Source organism: Nerophis lumbriciformis, linkage group LG17 (genome assembly GCF_033978685.3).
Source record: "Nerophis lumbriciformis linkage group LG17, RoL_Nlum_v2.1, whole genome shotgun sequence".
Lineage (NCBI taxonomy): Eukaryota > Metazoa > Chordata > Actinopteri > Syngnathiformes > Syngnathidae > Nerophis > Nerophis lumbriciformis.
This window is the reverse complement of record NC_084564.2, coordinates 13,932,501-13,953,320: the sequence shown is the minus strand read 5'-3', so window position 1 is coordinate 13,953,320 and position 20,820 is coordinate 13,932,501. Positions and strand designations below refer to the sequence as shown.

At 39.2% G+C, this 20,820-nt stretch overlaps 1 protein-coding gene across 1 annotated transcript; it reads right to left on the bottom strand.

Moving 5' to 3' along the window:
* Nucleotides 1-369: 369 nt before the first annotated feature.
* On the bottom strand, nt 370-20,564 carry LOC133614527 (uncharacterized). The gene is made up of 7 exons (XM_061972535.1): nt 20,116-20,564; nt 12,977-13,188; nt 12,657-12,902; nt 3,358-3,495; nt 3,211-3,280; nt 2,933-3,139; nt 370-2,852 (listed from the first exon to the last, which is right to left on the bottom strand). Exons 1-7 carry the CDS (start codon nt 20,297-20,299, stop codon nt 2,395-2,397), a joined length of 1,515 nt encoding a protein of 504 aa, XP_061828519.1. The 5' UTR covers nt 20,300-20,564; the 3' UTR covers nt 370-2,394.
* Nucleotides 20,565-20,820: the final 256 nt, after the last annotated feature.

The following is a 20,820-nucleotide window of genomic DNA, read 5'->3' as shown; positions in this document are numbered from 1 at the left end:
ATTTAGTTCTTGTCACCCTGTTGTCCTCCAGTCATAAAAATAAGGTTGCCCTCACTCAGGTCTGCATGGAGCTGGAGGCCACGCCCCCTCCAGCTCCATGCGGACCTGAGTGAGGACAGCCTTTTTTTTTATTCTCCCGAAAATCTCCCGATTTTCAGCCGGAGCTGGAGGCCACGCCCCCTCCAGCTCCGGCTGAAAATCGGCAGATTTTCGGGAGAATATTTGTCCCGGGAGGTTTTCGAGAGAGGCGCTGAATTTCGAGAGTCTCCCGGAAAATTCGGGAGGGTTGGCAAGTATGCCTTGGAGAGGACCGCATATGTGGGTAACCCCCCCCCCCCCTCTAGGGGAGACCGAATGCAATGGATGTCGAGTGGGTCTGACACAATATTGTGAGAGTCCAGTGGATCCAACATAATAGCAAGAGTCCAGTCTAGTGGGGCCAGCAGGAAACCATCCCGAGCGGAGACGGGTCAGCAGCGCAGAGATGTTCCCAATTCAACTTTAAATTTTGTGGAAAATATTAGTAAATTACAACAGTCGGGGTGCAAGTTTTGTTTTATAAGAAAGAACACAAGCAAACACAAAATTGAAATGTTTTCTTTGTAATACCTCTCATTAGCCGTGTTTAAATGGACATAAATCATATAAATAAAAGGTCCAATTAGATTAAAGATGCTACATGTCAATCAGAAGATTCCGAACAAGAGGGGTGGTTTATGCTGATTGTTATTCCGAACTGTGTCAATGTACAGATCGGATCATTTCTCCATGGTTAGGGTAAATTCAGCTTCACTGCGCCTATTTTCTACATCAGCATGCCGCGCTTCCGCCTTTGAGACAGCCGGGTGCTCGCCGAGCGGCAGACAAGGTGGGAGGGACGCAGATTTGCTCTGTTGTGACACAACTTTGTTGTCAGAAATGTTAATAGGACTCAGGATTGTTGAACGCCTTGATAGTCGAACAGTTAAGAAACAGTTTTACAAACAAGCTTGTGAAAATAACCATTTTAAAAAATTTAATAAAAAGGTAACGTGTGAGGAACAAAGCAAATTAGTTGAGAACACGCAGATTTGTTTACGACATAGGCAAAAGTAGTTTCCACTATTTCCTGATTAAACACGTTATGCATGTATTGCAAGAATTTATTTAGTGTCCACGTAAACAGTGGATTGGGAATTCCGTTCAACCAAAGTTTAGATCTGATTGGAGAAATGCTGTGCATGTAAACATAGTTGTCCTATTGGTTTAGAATTTAACGTAATAAATCCGACAACTATAACTGTTTTGACTGTGACGTAGGGATGCAAGTTGATCAAACGTGATAGACCTGTCAATATGCATTCAGACCCTGCTTACCTTCCAAGACCTGTGCTCAACCAATCACACAACCAACGTGTGTGTGCATGTGTCATTTCACCATAAAAAGGTAGAAAGCTATTGGGAAACTTTTGCATTACGTTCAAACCACATTTATACCAGATTTCTGCCAAAAAAGTACACTTGGGTTCAGTTTGGTACGGACTTTCCATGACTGCTGTGGAAACACAGGCCAGATCAGATCAGATTTGCTGTACATATATATAATATACTCTACATGCATACACATATACCAGAAAACATATGCGGATGTAAGAGGAGTTGCAGTCAGACCCTAACCAGTTGGGCTTTTGGTGCCTTGTTCACGGGCTTCTCTACAGTACCTGTTCCTTTGTCTACTGGTCTTGAACTTGTCAGCTTCAAGTCCCCAACTCAAGTCCTTAAAGTCAGTCAAGTCCTTAGACTACTCTACCGCTGAGGTACTACACAGCATTTGGCAAAGGTATAATTTGACAGTAGCAACATTCAAACTTTCACTGCTCTTTGTCAGAGCGAGGAACCCCTATTTTAAATATCCAACACGGGGTAGTTGAGGTAGACAGGTAGAAATCATTCGTACAACCATATACTCAGGAATTATTGTTCAATGCCAATGAAGTCCTATAGATTTCAAAGAATACAAGACTTAAAATGGCTGAGGTAGCTAAAGCTAAAAGGCTAAGAATATGTACACTGTTGGCATAAACTGATCTTCAAAGACCATCGCCCGGAAATAACATTGAATAACCTTAAACGTGAGGATTGAGGTAGTTGGTGTCAAAGGTCATCATCGACATATCTATCTAAAATATGCGACATCTCAAACTAGCCATTACAATCAACCTACATTGTGACTTATTCAGTCAGTGATTGGTGTGCAGGTGTAGTCTGTCTAATTTGGTTTGAGTTCAGGTCGGTTCAGATTGAATTCCAAGTCTGTAAAAACTGATCCTTCCAAACAGACCGCTGTTAAACCAGCTGTTGTAAAAATGTAAGACAAATACTCATCCGTCGAGTATTAAAACCCGCAGAGCTTACTTACTCGCATATTTCAGAGACACTAAGTTTGGACTCAGGCAAATCGGAGACTTCCTGTGACACAAAGGACACCCCTTCGGGTTGGGGTGTCTCAAACCCGCATGGAGAGCTGTCTTCTATGTAATCCGATCTCCAAGCTGGTGAACTTCCTGAACACGATTGACTAAAAGACTCTGCCTTCCTCAGTCTCTGAAAGGCCTTGTATTCATTCATGTCCACACCGCTGTAGGCTGGTCTGCCCTTATGTAGGTTCTCAATGACCGGTGAGAATATGTATTTCCGTCTGTGTCTGGTCGGTATCTGTGGGAATCCTCTATGTCTAGGCGGTGTTGGGATCCAGACCACCTGTTCTTCTTGCTTCTCTGGCTGCTGGACAACCACCATGTCTGGCTTCCTTTCCTCGATCACTTCCTCAACATATTCCACCACAGGCGGATGACTGGGGATTTCTTCAACCACTAGAACCAATTGTTGAATGGATACGTCAGGGCTGATTATAGCTACAAAGTGCCATACAAGTAATGGATACTCGTCTTACCTGGATATTTGTTGGTATCCTCCGGCTCTTTTGGATCTTCCAGAGAGGGCGGTGGTAGGGGCGGCCCGTAATCCTGTCTCTCAGGGATCACCGAATGACTGACAGGTGGCTTCTCCTCAGGTTCCGACACTTCCGACTTGACGGGATTCTCGGTCTCGCTGCAGGACGCAGAGACAACATCGGTCTGGACCATCTTGTTCAGTTTGCCTGTGAGGTGAGAAATTAGGTCAGTCTGGCAATTCAAAAGGCAAAATTGCCAAGTCATCATGTTACTATACCTTTCTTTTTTGGTTGATTACCGAGTTTATAGGCATAAATATTGTGTGTGTCCAACTCTCTTTTTATGTCCTGTTTAAAAATACAGAATTGGTGCAACTCTGACTTTTGTTGATGCATTCAAATGATCCTTTTAAGATTCCACTTACCCGAGTTTCCTTTTTTAACTCGAAAACTTGCGTCTGCAAACAATAGGACGTCTTCCTGGCCACGCTGATCTTTTTGTGTTCCGATGTCGCTTGCCGATTGAGGGAGCCACGTAGAAATTTGTTGCACTTCTCCAAATCCTGCAGCAGAGACAGAAAGGCAGCACATGACGTTTGTTGCACTTTTAACATGTAGTTATGACTTGGTAATGCGTATCCAGATTTTGTAGCCCCTTCTAATCCCCCGACCAAGTCCTGACAATTTAAAACGAACATAAATGCTTCAATTCATGCTTCTGTTCAATTAAAGTGACTGTCTGCAACCTTAAAGAGGAACTGCACTTTTTTTTTTAAATTTTGCCTATCGTTCACAATCTAAGAGACAAGAACACAGGTTTTTTTTTTTGGTTTTTTGGGGAGGAGATTTTAAAGATGGTAAAAAAACGCTTGCAAGATGTGGCTAATGGGAGTCAACGTTGTAGCCTCCAAAGCCCTCTAAAACAACTTCAAAAACCCTCAATCAACATTTTATATACACACTGCAAGTATATATATATATATATAATGTAGTAACAGACATGTTTATAACAATATGTAATATGCACAATATTTACAGTATTTTGATCATTATAATTAGGGATGTCCGATAATGGCTTTTTGCCGATATCCGATATTCCGATACTCTTTAATTACCGATACCGATATCAACCGATATATACAGTCGTGGAATTAACACATTATTATGCCTAATTTGGACAACCAGGTATGGTGAAGATAAGGTACTTTTAAAAAGAAATGAATATAATAAAATAAGATAAATAAATTAAAAACATTTTCTTGAATAAAAAAGAAAGTAAAACAATACAAAAACAGTTACATAGAAACTAGTAATTAATGAAAATTTGTAAAATTAACTGTTAAAGGTTGGTACTATTAGTGGACCAATCATGTGTGCTTACGGACTTTATCCCTTGCAGACTGTATTGATATATATTGATATATAATGTAGGAACCAGAATATTAATAACAGAAGGAAACAACCCTTTTGTGTGAATGAGTGTGAATGGGGGAGGGAGTTTTTTTTGGTTAGTGCACTAATTGTAAGTGTATCTTGTGTTTTTTTTGTTGATTTAATTAAAAAAAACAACAAAAAAAAAAAAAACGATACCGATAATAAAAAAAAACAATACCGATAATTTCCGATATTACATTTTAACGCATTTATCTCTAATTATAATCACTGATTTTTTTTAGCGCATTGATTTGTTTCCATAGTAGCGCACTTCTGGCAACTTCAGTAACAAACAACGAAGACGACTATTTTTGGGGCAAATGAGGATTCACAATCTTATCTTTTTGAATCTGAATATACGGAGGATGAAGTACTGGTTTTAGAAGTGAGCACGAAAGAAGGGTGAGACGTTGGAGCAGACGGAAGCCGACAGAGTGAGGTGAAAGTGACTCGAAGCTGCAAAATGTGGAATTTGAAGTCATGCTATTTTGACATAAATGGAATGCTTACCCAAATAAACTGGAAACAATGTCCCGAAGCAGCTGGACCAAACGCACAACTGTCCATCGAGTGAGTCACACTTTATATTAATCATGATACACACAGCACATCATGCGTGTTATTACAACTACAGTACATACACTGTCTGGCTAGCTGTGTACCAACAAAACATGAAATGTGGGCCAATACTTTACAGATACTGTAATATGATTGTTCATGTTTTTCAGTCAGTACAGATTAGTGTCTTATCCCATTGTGTTGTGCATTACTAACTCAAATGCGTTGCTATCTTATCGTGGACCTAAACAGGTTGAAAAACGTATTCGGGTGTTACCATTTAGTGGTCAATTGTACGGAATCTGTACTGTACTGTGCAATCTACTAATAAAAGTTTCAATCAATCAAAAACATTTTTTTGTAGCTAGCTTTTACAGCTAACACCGAAAAAGAAAAAGAGTTCCTCAGTGTTCGCTCTTACAATAACAATGTCGTTACAGCTTGGTTATTATGCAGGTTTTGGAACATGAATGAAGTATTGTTAACGGTTTTTGAACGCATTTTTAAAGTGATCCAATCCTATTAGGTGCATTGCTAGTCACCAAGAATGAGCCATGTTAGAATGCAAAAAAAAACAAAAAAACTATTGTCTTGTTTTTCATGATTGTGAATGATGGGAAAAATTCCGGAAAAAGGGCTGGTCTACTTTAAGCCTAGAGGGCGCTAACTTTAAAAAAGAACATGATATCCCGCCCCGTTCTGGCTTTGAGCACCTAACCTAATTTCCCACGTAACACAAACACAAAAACAGTTGTCAGATAATGATAGCAATTTGGCAAAGTTTATCTACTAACGTTAGCTATTGACTGTGTAGCTTTTCGAAACAACATAAATGCTAGTGCTGCAAAGATTAACCGATAATTTTGATTAGAAAAAAAGCTTTGATTTATCTTCTGTTGCTTCGATTACCGTATTTTTCGGAGTATAAGTCGCACCGGAGTATAAGTCGCACCTGCCGAAAATGCATAATAAAAAAGGAAAAAAACATATAAGTCGCACTGGAGCCCGGCCAAACTATGAAAAAAACTGCGACTTACAGTCCGAAAAATACGGTAATTGTTTAATGTGTGTAAAAAATCTAAATGTATCAAAGTCAGACCACATGGATTGCCGTGACTTAAATACGCGGACATAGTTCCCGCACGGCTTCTACAATTGAGCGCACAAAACAGTGGCGGTGTTGTTTTATTTAAATTCATGCACACATGTTTAAACTTAAAGGGCAGTTCCAATGTTGATGATAGGGCTCCATATAAATTATTTTAGTAATCTATCAAATAGTTTGTTTGATTAATCAAGTCATCGGATAAAACACACTTCATAGCCTTAATGCAAAAATTGATTGAAATAAACAAAACATGTTTTCCTTCCATAACCTTTATGTTTTTCTTAAAAATGCACATCATCACAATTGTCATTTCACTTTTAACCTGTGCGCATTAATAAGAATAAACAAAAAAAACCTCAGCTGTTCATCATCACAGATTACAACTAGAGATGTCCGATATTATCGGCCGATAAATGCTTTAAAATGTAATATCGGAAATTATCGGTATCGGTTTCAAAAAGTAAAATTAATGACTTTTTAAAAACGCTGCTGTACGGAGCGGTACATATCCGGTAAAACACGGACAGCTATTATAGCGTATTTTTCGGACTATAAGTCGCAGTATAATTTCTTTTGGGGGGGTATGCTATTTTTTTTTTTGGCATAAGAAAATACAATCATGTGTGCTTACGGACTGTATCCCTGCAGACTGTATTGATATATATTGATATATAATGTAGGAGCCAGAATATTAATAACATAAAGAAACAACCCTTTTTTGTGAATGAGTGTAAATGGGGGAGGAAGGTTTTTTGGGTTGGTGCACTAATTGTAAGTGTATCTTTTGTTTTTTATGTTGATATAAATAAAAAAATAAAAGTGTATTTTTTTAATTTTTATTTCTTTAATGTCTTGTGCGGCCCAGTACCAATCGATCCAAGGACCGGTACCGGGCCGCGGGACCACTGGTTTAATGCATCCAGCGGAGCATCACAACAAAATTAGGCATAATAATGTGTTAATTCCACGACTGTATATATTGGTATCGGTTGATATCGGAATCGGTAATTAAGAGTTGGACAATATCGCAGTGACGTGCAGTCACTAGAGGCAGGTGAGGCGGGGCCTCACCTGCCATCATGGAAAGAAAAAAAATGTAAAAAGAAAAAAAATTAATTAAATTGTTATATGTATGCAGTGATTATACTATAAAGTTATTTTCCATTTAACTTCACCAGTTTTAGATTATTTGTATTCAAAATCGCTGAATTTTCACATTTGCCGTTCAAATACTGAGAAGAGACGGTGCGGTGAACAGCAGCCAGTTGAGGCACGTCACTCAGTGCCTCAACATGGATTGCGGACTCGGCTAACTGCTGGCCTGCTGTGCAGTGAGACTGTATTGCTATATGAATTATATTATACATTTCCATAGTTTAGTTAGCTGAGGTATATAATGTACAGGGTATTTTGTAAACACCTGTATGTGTGTAACGTATTTCTGGTGCTGAGCGATCATAAAACGGCTGCAAAAGACGCACTGGCTGAGGCTCCAGTAGCCCCGCCTCCTGCACCCCCGCCGTAGAATTGTTATATCAACTAAAGCCCACACTTAAACTTTCCACGTGCAAGATTGAATCTATTTAAAAAAGTTATTTCATAAGAAGCCAAAAAGTGCAAAAACAATAATGTTCGTGTTGGAGAAGTTGTGAATGACTGCAGGGCCACAACATTAGGTACACCTGCAGACTGCAGGTGTATCTAATTCACAACTCCTCCAACATGAACATTATTGTTTTTGCACTTTTTGGCTTCTTATTAAATAACTTTTGTAACCTATTTTTATGGGCTTTCCTATTTGTGATGTTAAGTTCCTGTTATGCGCTGTTATACAGTATATGCCTTGAGCTCTTATTTTGAAGGCGCCAAGAGCGGAAGTGATGACATGTTGTAGTGGAGCGGAGGTTTTTGAAAGAAGGTAAATAAAGTGGTCCTCGTGTAAACTGGAGCCTCCGTGTTTGTTATTTTGTAGTTTCATACAGTATAGGCGACATTTATAAACCCTCGGTTACACTTTTTTAAATAGATTCAATCTTGCACGTGGAAAGTTTAAGTGAGGGCTTTAGTTGATATAACACACCCGTCAGGGGGTTCATTAATCCAGCACAACAGCGGCGAATGGACTTTATTTATAAGTAAAGGTAATACCATAATAACGTTTTTTATATTAAATGTGCTTTTTTGTGTGCTACAGTTTGTATGTGTAAAGTTAAAGTTAAGTTAAAGTACCAATGATTGTCACACACACACTAGGTGTAATGAAATTTGTCCTCCGCATTTGACCCATCCCTTGATCACCCCCTGGGAGGTGAGGGGAGCAGTGGGCAGCAGCGGCGCTGCGCCCGGGAATAATTTTTGTTGATTTAACCCCCAATTCCAACCCTTGATGCTGAGTGCCAAGCAGGGAAAAATGCTGGTATGAGCTTTTAAACATAACCCGTTAATTGCTGCCAATCAAATGGTGAATAAGATACTCTTTAGGGTTCATATGTTTGTAAATCTGACTGTGATGAAGTCAGTGCCTCACCAGCCATCAACCTCACCGCACGTCACTGCAATATCGGAATATCGGATATCGGCAAAAAAGCCATTATCGGACATCTCTAATTACAACACACCAACACTACTGCTCTCGTGTGCTCTTTATTGCAAGGGCCGTGCGGAAACTACGTCCACGTATTTAAAGTTTCGGGCATTCTATGCGGTACAGATTTGATCCATTTTGCAAGTTACATGATGAATCGAAGCAACAGAATAAAAAAGGTTGTCTTCTTTCCTAATCGAATTAATCAATTTAATCGATTAATTGTTGCAACCTTAGTTAAAAATGTGCATTTATTAGAAAAAATAATGAAGGTTATGGCAACTTTTTCCCGCATTGAGGCTATAAAGTGTTTATCCGATTACTCAAACAAACTAATCGGTACATTACTCGATTACTAAAATACTGTAGCTGCAGCCCTAATGACTGTAAATTGGTCATTTCTTCTCTGGGACCACTTTTGGGTATGTGCCCGCGCTTCAGACGTGTGCGTGTTAATGAGTGACAGCCTGGACATTAGCCTTTTTTCTCCGACCAACGAACACATTTTAGTCAATGTAACTACTGTATTTTTCGAACTATAACTCGCAGTTTATTTCCTAGTTTGGCCCGGGGGTGCGACTTATACTCAGGCGCGACTTGTGTGTGAAATTATTAACACATTACCGTAAAATATCAAATAATATTATTTAGCTCATTCACGTAAGTATAAGACGTATAAGATTTCATGGGATTTAGTGATTAGGAGTGACAGATTGTTTGGTAAACGTATAGCATGTTGTATGTTATAGTTATTTGAATGACTCTTACTATAATATGTTACATTAACATACCAGGCACGTTCTCAGTTGGTTATTTATGCCTCATATAACGTACTTATTCAGCCTGTTGTTCACTATTCTTTATTTATTTTAAATTGCCTTTCAAATGTCTATTCTTGGTGTTGGCTTTTATCAAATAAATTTCCCCCAAAAATGCGACTTATACTCCAGTGCGACTTATATATGTTTTTTTCCTTCTTTATTATGCATTTTCGGCCGCTGCGGCTTATACTCTGAAAAATACGGTACTCATTGTGAAAAAAAGACCTTTTTTTAAATATATATTCTTTTAAACCACTAATGGTAACAAGCAAGTTAGTGGTGTTCTTCTGTTATATTTTTTTGGTTTGAAAATGTAACTTTGGGCAAGTTGCAAACAGTCACTTTAAAGTCAGAGTCGCTTAGTAGTCTCGAAAAACAATTGCCACGCACTCTTAATTATTAATAAAGTTATTTTTTTACCCCCATTTTTGACCTTTTGCTGTCAGGGGTCCCCCACAGCGAGTCAGTTTTTTACACTGGATGCCCCTTATCATCATCACCCTTATTATATTCAAGATTTACATGAGTTTTCAAATTTCGTAAATTTCGCCTGCTTCCAATTAACTATATAAAATAATTCATGTAAATTACAGCTTTTTTAGTATATAATCTACCGTATTTTCCGCACCTTAAATGAATGGCCTATTTCAAAACTGTGTTCATATATAAAGCGCAACCGCATTATAAGGCGCATAAAATAGACGCTACAGTAGAGACTGGGGTTATGTTATGCATCCCGTAGTTGCGAGACCTGTTGTGGCTCAATATTGATCCATATATAAGGCGCACCGGAATATAAGGCGCACGGTCAGCTTTTGAGAAAATGTGAGGTTTTTAGGTGCGCCTTATAGTGCGGAAAATACGGTATATCATTTTATCATCTTATACAATGATGGTCTTGCTTAAAACAGGACCTATTATCCTTACCTTCTTAGCTATTGGTGCTTGCTGTTTTGTAATTGGGTTTTATGTGTGTGTGTGTGAATGGGTGAATGTGGAAAATAGTGTCAAAGCGCTTTGAGTTCCTTAAAAAGGTAGAAAAGCGCTATACAAGTACGACCCATTTACCATTTACCATTTTACATAAGTCCCGAAAATTTTAAATCAAAACATGGAGGCATGGCCGTTTGGAATTTGCCCAATTTGTAAAAAATTTCCATATATGGTATAAATTTATCAAAATATCTTTGGGCAAGTCCGCCATTGTAGTCAATAAGTTCTTTCGTTTTCTCTCTCCTGTTGTTGTGGGGCAGACTGGCTCGTACATGTACATGCATCCTCTGCTGTTGCCATTTCTACTACAAAGTAGCGTATAGCTCATACTTATATTTGTCAGCCAGACTCCATTTGGAAGCGCGAAAAACTACAACTAGGCTGACGGGGAGAAGACGGAGTCGAAGTGGAGGCACGTAAATAAGAAGAGTCGGCTTGAAGATGGTCTGTAAAACATAATCTATCTAAAAATTTGACAGAAGAACCACCATTACATGATGTAGACCAGTGTTTCTGCGAGAATGATTCTCAGCTGTGGTCCACAGTTGTAATACACTTTTCCACCACTTGTGGCAGTAATGACAATATCAAACAAACAGAAGTAGTCTGAAGCTAAAGTCATAGAGAAGTTTGTTTGCGCCAAAATTATGACTAAAGTGGTGCAGGTGTATTTTTATTAGCACTCTATTGGTCAGGATGCCACCCGAACGCCTCCCTACGGAGGTGTTTCGGGCACGTCCGACCGGTAGGAGGCCACGGGGAAGACCCAGGACACGTTGGGAAGACGGTCTCTCCCGGCTGGCCTGGGAACGCCTCGGGATCCTCCGGGAGGAAGCTGGACGTGGTGGCTGGGGAGAGGGAAGTCTGGGCTTTCCTGCTTAGGCTGCTGCCCCCGCGACCCGACCTCGGATAAGCAAAAGATGAATGGATGGACTCTATTTGTATTGACAGTTTAGGTAAGAAAACTATTTATCATTAGTTTAGTTTATTTTAGCACAACATAATTGTATGTAAAGTATTTTTCGGACTATAAGTCGCAGTTTTTTTCATAGTTTGGGTGCGACTTATACTCAGGAGCGACTTATGTGTGAAATTATTAACACATTACCGTAAAATATCAAATAATATTATTTAGCTCATACACGTAAGAGACTAGACGTATAAGATTTCTTGGGATTTAGCGATCAGGAGTGACAGATTGTTTGGTAAACGTATAGCATGTTCTATATGTTATAGTTATTTGAATGACTCTTACCATAATATGTTACGTTAACATACCAGGCACGTTCTCAGTTGGTTATTTATGCCTCATATAACGTACTTATTCAGCCTGTTGTTCAATATTCTTTATTTATTTTAAATTGCCTTTAAAATGTCTATTCTTGGTGTTGGGTTTTATCAAATAAATTTCCCCCAAAAAATGCGACTTATATGTTTTTTCCTTCTTTTCCTTCTCGACTTATACTCCGAAAAATACGGTAAATTTATTTTCACATCAGTTATTTGAGTCCTTTCTTTTGCAGTATTTTTGGTCAGCTTTTATCAGCCTGAAATAAGCCTATGTTTTGTGCTAAATTAATAATATTTTTGACCAAAAAAATGGTTTCATATTATTTGACAAGGTTGATTAAACTGTATGTAGGTTTAGATAGAATTAAATATGATTAACATCAGAAGATTACTAATTGAGTGGGTCTCAGGCTCCTCTGTTGTGGAAAAGTTGGGCCCCAAGGTTAAAAAAGGTTAAAAATCCCTGATGTAGACCACCAGGAAGTATTTTAAATGTAGAAAAAAAAATCATAATATGACCCCTTTAAGGGCAATGGGCAAGGTGCCCCACTATATTCCATAAATGCCATTGTGGTGACAGATAATTTATTCAATTTCAAAATATTGTGCATATCCTCCTGAGAAGCAACATCCTCTGCAATGGACATTTGTTTTGGGGTTTTTTTTCTGCAACGTGTAACTCTGACAAAAGCAAAAGACCAAAGACAAATGTCCACTACAGTGGACGCGATGGAGTCATTTCATTTTTCCCTTTCTCCGCTGTGTGTGGAACAGGGAAACAGAATAGGGGCTGGCTGCGGAATTCTGAAAGTTGGGGTTGCTATTCTTCCCTGCAAGCTACAAATCAAGAAAGTACATCAGACATATGGCAAACATAAAAACATATCTGTCATCTCAGGGCTCGCCACAGTGAGGTCCGGGGGCTAGTGGACATACCTGTATGCGCCTGTCCTTGTCTTGCAGCTGCCCGGAGACTTTGTTCAGCTCGCGGGACATCTCGTCCTTGGCCGGCAAGGTGTGCTCCTTGACCACCCGCCGCTGGAGATGCTGGATCTTGTCTTTGACGTTGGTCAGCTCCTTCTCCGTCACCTGCAGCTTCCACGCCAGGTTGTTGCGGCAGGTGCGCGTTCCGCACAGCAGCTTTTGCAGGTCCCGGACCTCGTTGTCGTTCTGTGTCAGCACCTGAGGACCCAAAAGAGATTTGTTTGTCACATGCAGCGACTGTTCGCCCTTTTCAGACAAACCGTGTCTCCCACCTCGGAAATGCTATCTTCGGCTTCGTGGTAATTCTGCAGCGCCACCGTGTGGCGATGCTGGACTTTCTTTAACAGCTTGGTCTCCGTCTTGACCTCGATCAGCTGCAGCTTCAGGTCATAGTTCTGGTTCTTCAGATCCTTAATGCTGTTGGAGTACGAGGAGTGGACCCTGGTCTTAACAGTGTTGATTGGAGGCAACGTCAGCTTTATTTCTGAAAAAATAAACTCCAAATAGTTCATAAGGCTATATAGCACTATGGTTTGTCATATTTGAAGGTGTGTATTACAGTGTTATGCAATAATAACTTTTTATTACATTCACAAGCAAGGCTGTCAAACACAGGATGAGTTTGCCAAGTGAAAAAATGAGCTGCAATTTGTAATGAAAGAAACTGCTGTTCTAAATGTGTCCACTGGATGTCGCAATAGCAATTCAAGTGAAACCCGCGTCACACATGTTTAAAGATGACGTGTCAGCGGACTTTAAGCGCCCTATGGTTTGGCTACCCCTATTCAAATCAGTTGCTCTTGTTGTGGCTGGCGGCAGTATGGACGCACAATGCCTTCTTTAATGCGCACCCTGAACTCCATTGTAAAGATGTGCGCTTCGACATTTGTTGTGTTCTATTTTGTTTTATACTTAAATATACCATGTTCCCAGTGGTAGATTTAAGTATAATACAACATATAATATGTTACCTTGATTTCAGCTATGGTGTCATTTTGATAATCGTTTTGTTCATATCATAAGTGTAACATTTGAATGATTTTATTTTTCTTATTTTTTATTTTTATTAAGGATCCCCATTAGCTGGTTGCCTCAACAACCCACTAGTCTTCCTGGGGTCCACAATTCAATACAATTACAAGTAAAAGCATATAATTAAAACTACACAATACAGAAAAAAATAAAAAATAAATAAAAGCATCAATAAGAAAACAAGCAAACAATTTACAGTCACATGATGACTGTTATGAATGATGATAAATGAATGTGTTGTGGCAGTTGCGGATGTCACCAATGCGGGGGGTTTGAGGAAACACTCGGTTGCTTTTCCAAACATGTTTTCAATTGTGGACTGCCAACATGAGAATGCTAACCAGGAAGTATTTACAGTTAAATGGCTTTGTAAAGTTCATTGTGTTCTTGAAGTCTTTTTCCTCAGAAGTTTTAACTCACTTGAAGTGTTTTGCCAAGAGGATTATTTGTAAATGTGTACATTTTCAGCTTGTTCTATTTTGGCCAAAGTAAGACAAAGAAAAAAATCTGAAGTTATCTTTATTTTTATTTTATTATGCCACGATTTTACCAGTCCGGCTCACGTGGGAATAGATTTTCCTCCACGCGGCCCCTTAGCTAAAATGAGTTTGACACCTCTGTGTTAAAGTCTTATATAAGCAACCACTACATTTAGTGTTTCAGTGGACATTGTGAAATATATAAACAATAACCCCAAATGTCCACTGAATGCGAAACGGCCGCGGACTATTTCCGTTTTTTTAACTCAAGTCGATGTGTCATCGACATGCAGTCGTGCGAAATATACGCAAAAATTAAATTTTTGCAGGATGCCGCAACAAATCTGTTCAATTTAGCTAAAATCCGCTCGTGTTGGACAGGAAGTTATGCACAAAAACTAAATAAAGTATCCGGTTTATTTTCAAAATAAAATACTCCGTCTTTAAAGCTGATCGTATATTACACTTTGAAAGGTCCTAATGGGTGGCGACGGACATGAGGATGAGGACATGCTGATTTTAGAGGTCCAAAATTAAAGAATAATGTACAGGCATATTCCGGGAAGCTAAATGGGGCTATGGGGGTCTGTGTCAAATATCAGCTGATACGAAGACCAAGAAAGCAGAGTACTGATTGTGTGACAAGCTCGCCAGGGATGATGTTACTGTTGTATTGTCGCTCGCTGCAAAAAATAAAGTGGCAAGGACCGAGTTTATTTGCTTCTGCTTCTCTGGAAGGACAGAATAAACGTTTTGTGGTTGGCTTTATTACTACTTCACTTATCACGTGACGATAAGTGTAAATACTCTTAAAAGTCTGCGCTATTTTGCTGCACGACGGATTCGCAACGGATCGGCGGTGAGGATGGTCGAACGCATTGGCGTTGTTAGGCCTATTTTAGGGGGGCTCAAGCCCCCCTAATATATTCTAAAGCCCCCCTAAATAATTTGGTGTTTTTTTGTTTTGTTTTTACAAATAAATGCCGACATATTCATTATAAAGTGGCCCAAATATGAGTTTAAATAAATAATCATATAACCTGTTATTATTCACTCAGTTTCCCCTCACTTAGTAGCGTAAGGTAGAGAGCCCCTTTAGTGCGTCGGTATCCAATCCATTCCACTTGTTCATATAGAAAATGCCCACATCACTCAAATTCCAGTTCGCATTTTCTCTGCGACCTTGCTTGCGGTCCTGCAGGTGTATAAAGCACATTATCTTCCTTTACAATGAGTTAAGCTGCACAAAACCTTGTGTGTGCAATTGTAAATAATTTATTTTTTAAGTTTTGTGTTTCTTGTAGAATCTATATAAAGTAATATACATTAGCCTATTGTTAAAATAATGAAAACAACATCATTAAATATATTTGTTTTATTGTATTGTTACATTAATAGCTGTTTTATTATTATAGGATGGCTTGTTAAACATTTCATAGAATTTTCAGAGGAAAAACCAAGACATTTAATATAAAATGTAAAATGAATAAATACATATAAAGAAAAAGAAAAAAAATGGTTAAAAGCCATCGTCCCGGGGAGCATTTCATTTCATCCCGTGCATTTTAAAAAAAATAATAATAATAATGAATAATTTCTAAGTCTTTGTTAGCCGTTTGTGAACTTTTGTGCTCGTGCGTAACATTCGCTCGCATCCTGTGCATCTCCTGGGGGCAAAGCCCCCGCTGTCCTTAAAAGCTAGTGACGCCCCCGGTCGAACGGCAGATGGCGGCGCCCTCCCAAATAACACAAAACAAGGGAAATGAATAATTCTACACTTATGCTATAAACGAAACAATTATCAAAATGACACCATAGCTGAAATCAAGGTAACATAACTTCAACTGTAACCAATGTGAACATGGTAGCTTTAAGTATAAAATAAAATAGAACACCACAAATGTCAAAGCACACATCTTTACAATGGAGTTCAGGGTGCGCATGCTGCAATGAATAGTGAGGATCTGAATAAAAAGGCACACATTTGTGTCCCGATGCCCAGACTTTTAATATTTATCTTAGGGCTTTAAAATGATTTTTAAAATCAGATAATCACATTTCGTAATTTGGACTAAACATGATTAATCGCATGCTTGCATGATTAAAATTTGCTTCGGAAAAGACCCCACTATATGTACACAATTCCAATATTATTGTCAGAATGTCATCCGTCGAAAATAAATTGCATGTACATGATTAATTTTATCATTTTTGTGATTAATCACATGAATTAACTCTTTCATTTTGACAGCCCTTATTTATTTACATCCCCCATGAACCAAAAAGTACAACACTTAAAGGATGTCGCGATCAACATTTTTGGTCTCCGATCCCGATCCGCTTTGGAGTCCCCATCGATACTTTCACAATAAATGATAGGACTGAAAATGTTTACTGGCAAGTAACTAAAGTACTTATTTTATTCCATTTAGAATGTGCTAGTATTGTTGTAAATACGATCATGTGTGGTATTTAATACTACATACCATTTCTTTAAACGACTAGAGCACAATAAATAAACAAAAGCAAAAACTACTATTGGCTCACATTTAAATAATTTGGGTTTTGCCCTCAAAGTCTTCCTGTGTCCATCGACTTATTCCCTGACTTTGTAAACAATAACCAAAAAGTTATTTTGTAATTATCAAGTACATACTGATACTATACTAGGTACCGATAGTATCGACATCTGGATACTACTTTACGTTGACGCTTTCACAACAGGGGAAAATGTCATAAAACGCCATAAAACACATTTTTAAAAACGCTTCAATGACATAAACACTGCAGGATCAAAAACAAATGCAAAAGGAAAAATGCTAAACAAAAAAAACAACAACCCCTGTGGAGGATGCATATATGTTTAAAAGTTATTTATTTTTACATAGCCATGTTTAGATCAGTTAGTACCTTTCCTTTGTATATTTTACTAGTTTATCTTGTGTTCAGAGGTCTGTTTTGTGTCTTAACCTTGGAATGTGAACACCTCCCCCACTGGTTTCTTATCAGTGTTGCGAGGGGAACATGGGGGTTTTCTTTGTGTGAAAAGGATTTGGCTTTTCCGTTGGAAGGCCAGATCAACTCGAGTAGCCGATATGAATGTATTAGTTAAGTTGACCTCCTAAAGCTTTAGTAAAACTTGAAAATATTCCAATTCTGTCTTGATGGTCCTTCTTACTCAACATATATGTCATCGAAAGAACTTGGGATTGACCAGTAACTTAGATTCCCTGGGAGGAAGAGCTGGTCCGACGCAACACCCCCTAAACACGTGATTAAGAAAAATGTTGCAAGCCAAGCTACCTCTGAGACAAGACCTGAGAAAGGTACCACCAAACACTGACTGACAATCGAGAAACTGTGCTGCCCAGGTTTTCCTGCACCCCACTTTTCCTAAGATTTGGTTTTCGACAAATATGCACACCATAACTCAAAAAAGCCAAACACCCACAATCGATAACTTTTATCTGTGATTAATCACGACTAATTATGAGTTTAACTAGGGCGAGCACCGCAAGGACCCTGATTTTTCGTCTATGTTTAGACGCCATTTTAAGTTTGTTTTAATGGTCAAATTGGCATTTTGCACGAGGGATGTAACAATGTTAAAATTGAATGTCACGGTTAGGTATGGGTATGGTAGGGAGGGTAGGGGCTAGCGGGAGGTGTATATTGTAGCGTCCCGTAAGAGTTAGTGCTGCAAGGGATTCTGGGTATTCGTTGTTGTGTTTATCTTGTGTTATGGTGCGGATGTTCTCCCGAAATGTGTTTGTCATTCTTGTTTGGTGTGGGTTCACAGTGTGGCGCATATTTGTAACAGTGTTAAAGTTGTTTATACGGCCACCCTCAATGTGACCTGTATGGCTGTTGACCAAGTATGCCTTGCATTCACTTGTGTGTGTGAAAAGCCGTAGATATTATGTGACTGGGCCGGCACGCAATGGCAGTGCCTTCAAGGTTTATTAGCGCTCTGTACTTCTCCCTACGTCCGTGTACACAGCGGCGTTTTAAAAAGTCATACATTTTACTTTTTGAAACCGATACCGATCATTTACGATATTGCATTTCAAAGCATTTATCGGCCGATAATGTCGGGAGCCCGATATTATCGGACATCTCTAGTACTATTATACACGGTTTATCATTAATATAGTTTATTATTTACTCCTTGTTTTTCCATTAAAAAATGATTATCTAAGAATTTACTTTACAGAAATTTGTTTTCGTACAAAATGTGCTAAAATCAAATTCAAATTAGATTAAAAAAAAGTTAAAAAAATATTTTTTTACGTCAAAAAAAAGGTGTGAACATTTTTTGTCATGGGGGGGCCTCCAAATAAAATTCTGATTAGGGCCCCTATTTAGCTTGGAGCGGCCCTGCGTAGCAAAGTACGAAGATCGCCAACAAGAGGTAAATATTAATTTAACCCAGTACTTCTCAACTATTTTCTGTTACGCCCACCCTAGGAAGAAGAAAACATGCTGCGCCCCTCCAACTTTAACTATAAAATGGTTATAAGTACGCCTCTGCGTAACACTGTATCCTTATCAACATGAAAGAAAACGGGGAAAAAAGAAATAAAGAAATATAGGCAAAATGCTTACATTTTCCACAAATTACATTAAAAAAAACCTTGAAAATTAAATAAAGTAAACTCGATAAATAATAATACATTCAACTTGAGCAGCAACACAAATATTTAAAACACTTTCACCCCCTAAATCAGACCTGGGCAAATTAAGGCCCGGGAGCCACATGCTAAGCTTTTCAATCTGGCCCGCCGGACATTCCCAAATCATTTTTTTAGATCTTTAAGATGGAAAGTGTAGCTGCCATTATGATGTGCAGTGATGTTTTCTAATAAGTCTTGAACTATACAAAGTATTTCAATGGTTGGAATCTGTGCTTATGGATGATATACCAGTTACTATGGTAATCTAATTAGTTACTATGGTAATCTACGTCACAGCAGCTCAGACGAGGCACCAAGCAGTGTGGGCGGGAAGCGTTTCTACAGACGCGGAGGGAGATTTTCACAACAAACTTCTAAAGCTTAGTGATATATCAGATATATCAGAATGTAGGTGGGTTTATTTTGTACCCTTCGCGTTCATATTTCACTGTTTGTTGCATTTTTGTTGCGTTTCAGTTGATTGTGAAATATGTCGATCGAAAAAGGGTGTGACGTTCATATTTTGTCAATATTCAGTGTTTTATCCTTCGTAGAAAAATGTAAAATTCCATTACGTTTTTTTAAGGCGATCGGTCATAACGTTTTTAGCATTCAGACAGTATTGTGAGGTTTTGTATTAGTGTTCCTAAAAATAGATATACTGGCCCCCAGACAAATTTTTCTCGAAATGTGGCCCCCCGAGTCAAAATAATTGCCCGGGCCTGCCCTAAAACAGGAAATTAATTAGTGCCAATTTTTTTTTATATAAATAAGAGTGAGGCAGTCAGGATTAATGGCTACAATGAGCACATTTTGTAGCGCACAGCTTCTCGAAGCATGTTCCCAGGGGCCCCGCTACTTGTGACGGACTGATTTAACCATTTAATTTGTCATTTATATTGCATTTCAGCATGACAAACTAGCACTGCAGCTATCGGTTATTTAAGTAATATATCCATTATTAAACACCTCAATGTGTATTTTAGGGAAAATAAATAATAATAAACAATGTTTCTGCATTTTTTTTTATAATAAATGTACACCATCAACATTGAAATTGCACTTTTAACAAAAATACAGACGACAACACCCACGCCGCTCTCATGTGTGCTCGTTTGCAGCGGCCGTGCAGAAACCACGTCTGCGTATTAATGGTTCCGGGCCCTCCATTCCTGCACGATTGCATGTGTTTCTGTGCACAATATGTCCGCCGCGGTGCATGCATACCTTCCGTTTTTTTGTAAGGATTCAACTTCTTCTCCTCGAAGGTTTTTTGCGTTTTCGTTGGGAAAAGCACGTTGCGAGTCTGCGGGTTCATCCTGGGCAGAGAGCCGGACAGCGTCTCGCTGACGCGGCTTCTCCCGGCGTCCACCCGAGTCTTGAGCGAAAAGGCCCGCTGGCTCATCCTCATCGCCGGCTCGCACACCTCTTCTCACCGGGAAAGGGCAGGTCCGCGCCGAGAGGGGCGGCCCGAGAGCAGCATCGCCACCAGGAGCGCACACGTCAAGGCTGTGACAGGCCCGCCGCGACTAGAGTGGCGCTTTTATTGCCGCTTTCCGTGACGTCACCAACTTCATATCAGAGCACAGAGGCAGACGAAACCGACAGACATACAGCTGGACGACACGCGTGACGTCATCGCGGCGGCGTTTAGGTAATGCGGCGGCAAGCGGGCGGTCGGTCCGTGAGGCTGTTGCTGGAGGGCCGATCCAAATGTCGACACGGAGGGTGGTATCAGTATGGCGGAAAATATATTGTTGTTGCTTATTAATAAATTGTATGTGCCGTTGATGTGATTTATTGAACACAGCACTGACTTTACAAATCCGTGCGATAAAGGAGAAACAATCGACTGTGTTCATATTGTTGCATTGTAAAATTGTTCACACGTACACAGGACATAAAAATGTTGTAATTTTTTTTGGTCTGTGA

What these genes read in the sequence shown, in the direction of transcription:
- LOC133614527 (XM_061972535.1), bottom strand. Translation starts at nt 20,299, where the DNA reads ATGAGGATGAGCCAGCGGGCCTTTTCGCTCAAGACTCGGGTGGACGCC. An exon ending in CCGAAGATAGCATTTCCGAG is followed by an intron (nt 12,903 to 12,976) that starts GTGGGAGACACG and finishes TTGGGTCCTCAG; the next exon opens with GTGCTGACACAGAACGACAA. An exon ending in TAATCAACCAAAAAAGAAAG is followed by an intron (nt 3,140 to 3,210) that starts GTATAGTAACAT and finishes CTCACCTCACAG; the next exon opens with GCAAACTGAACAAGATGGTC.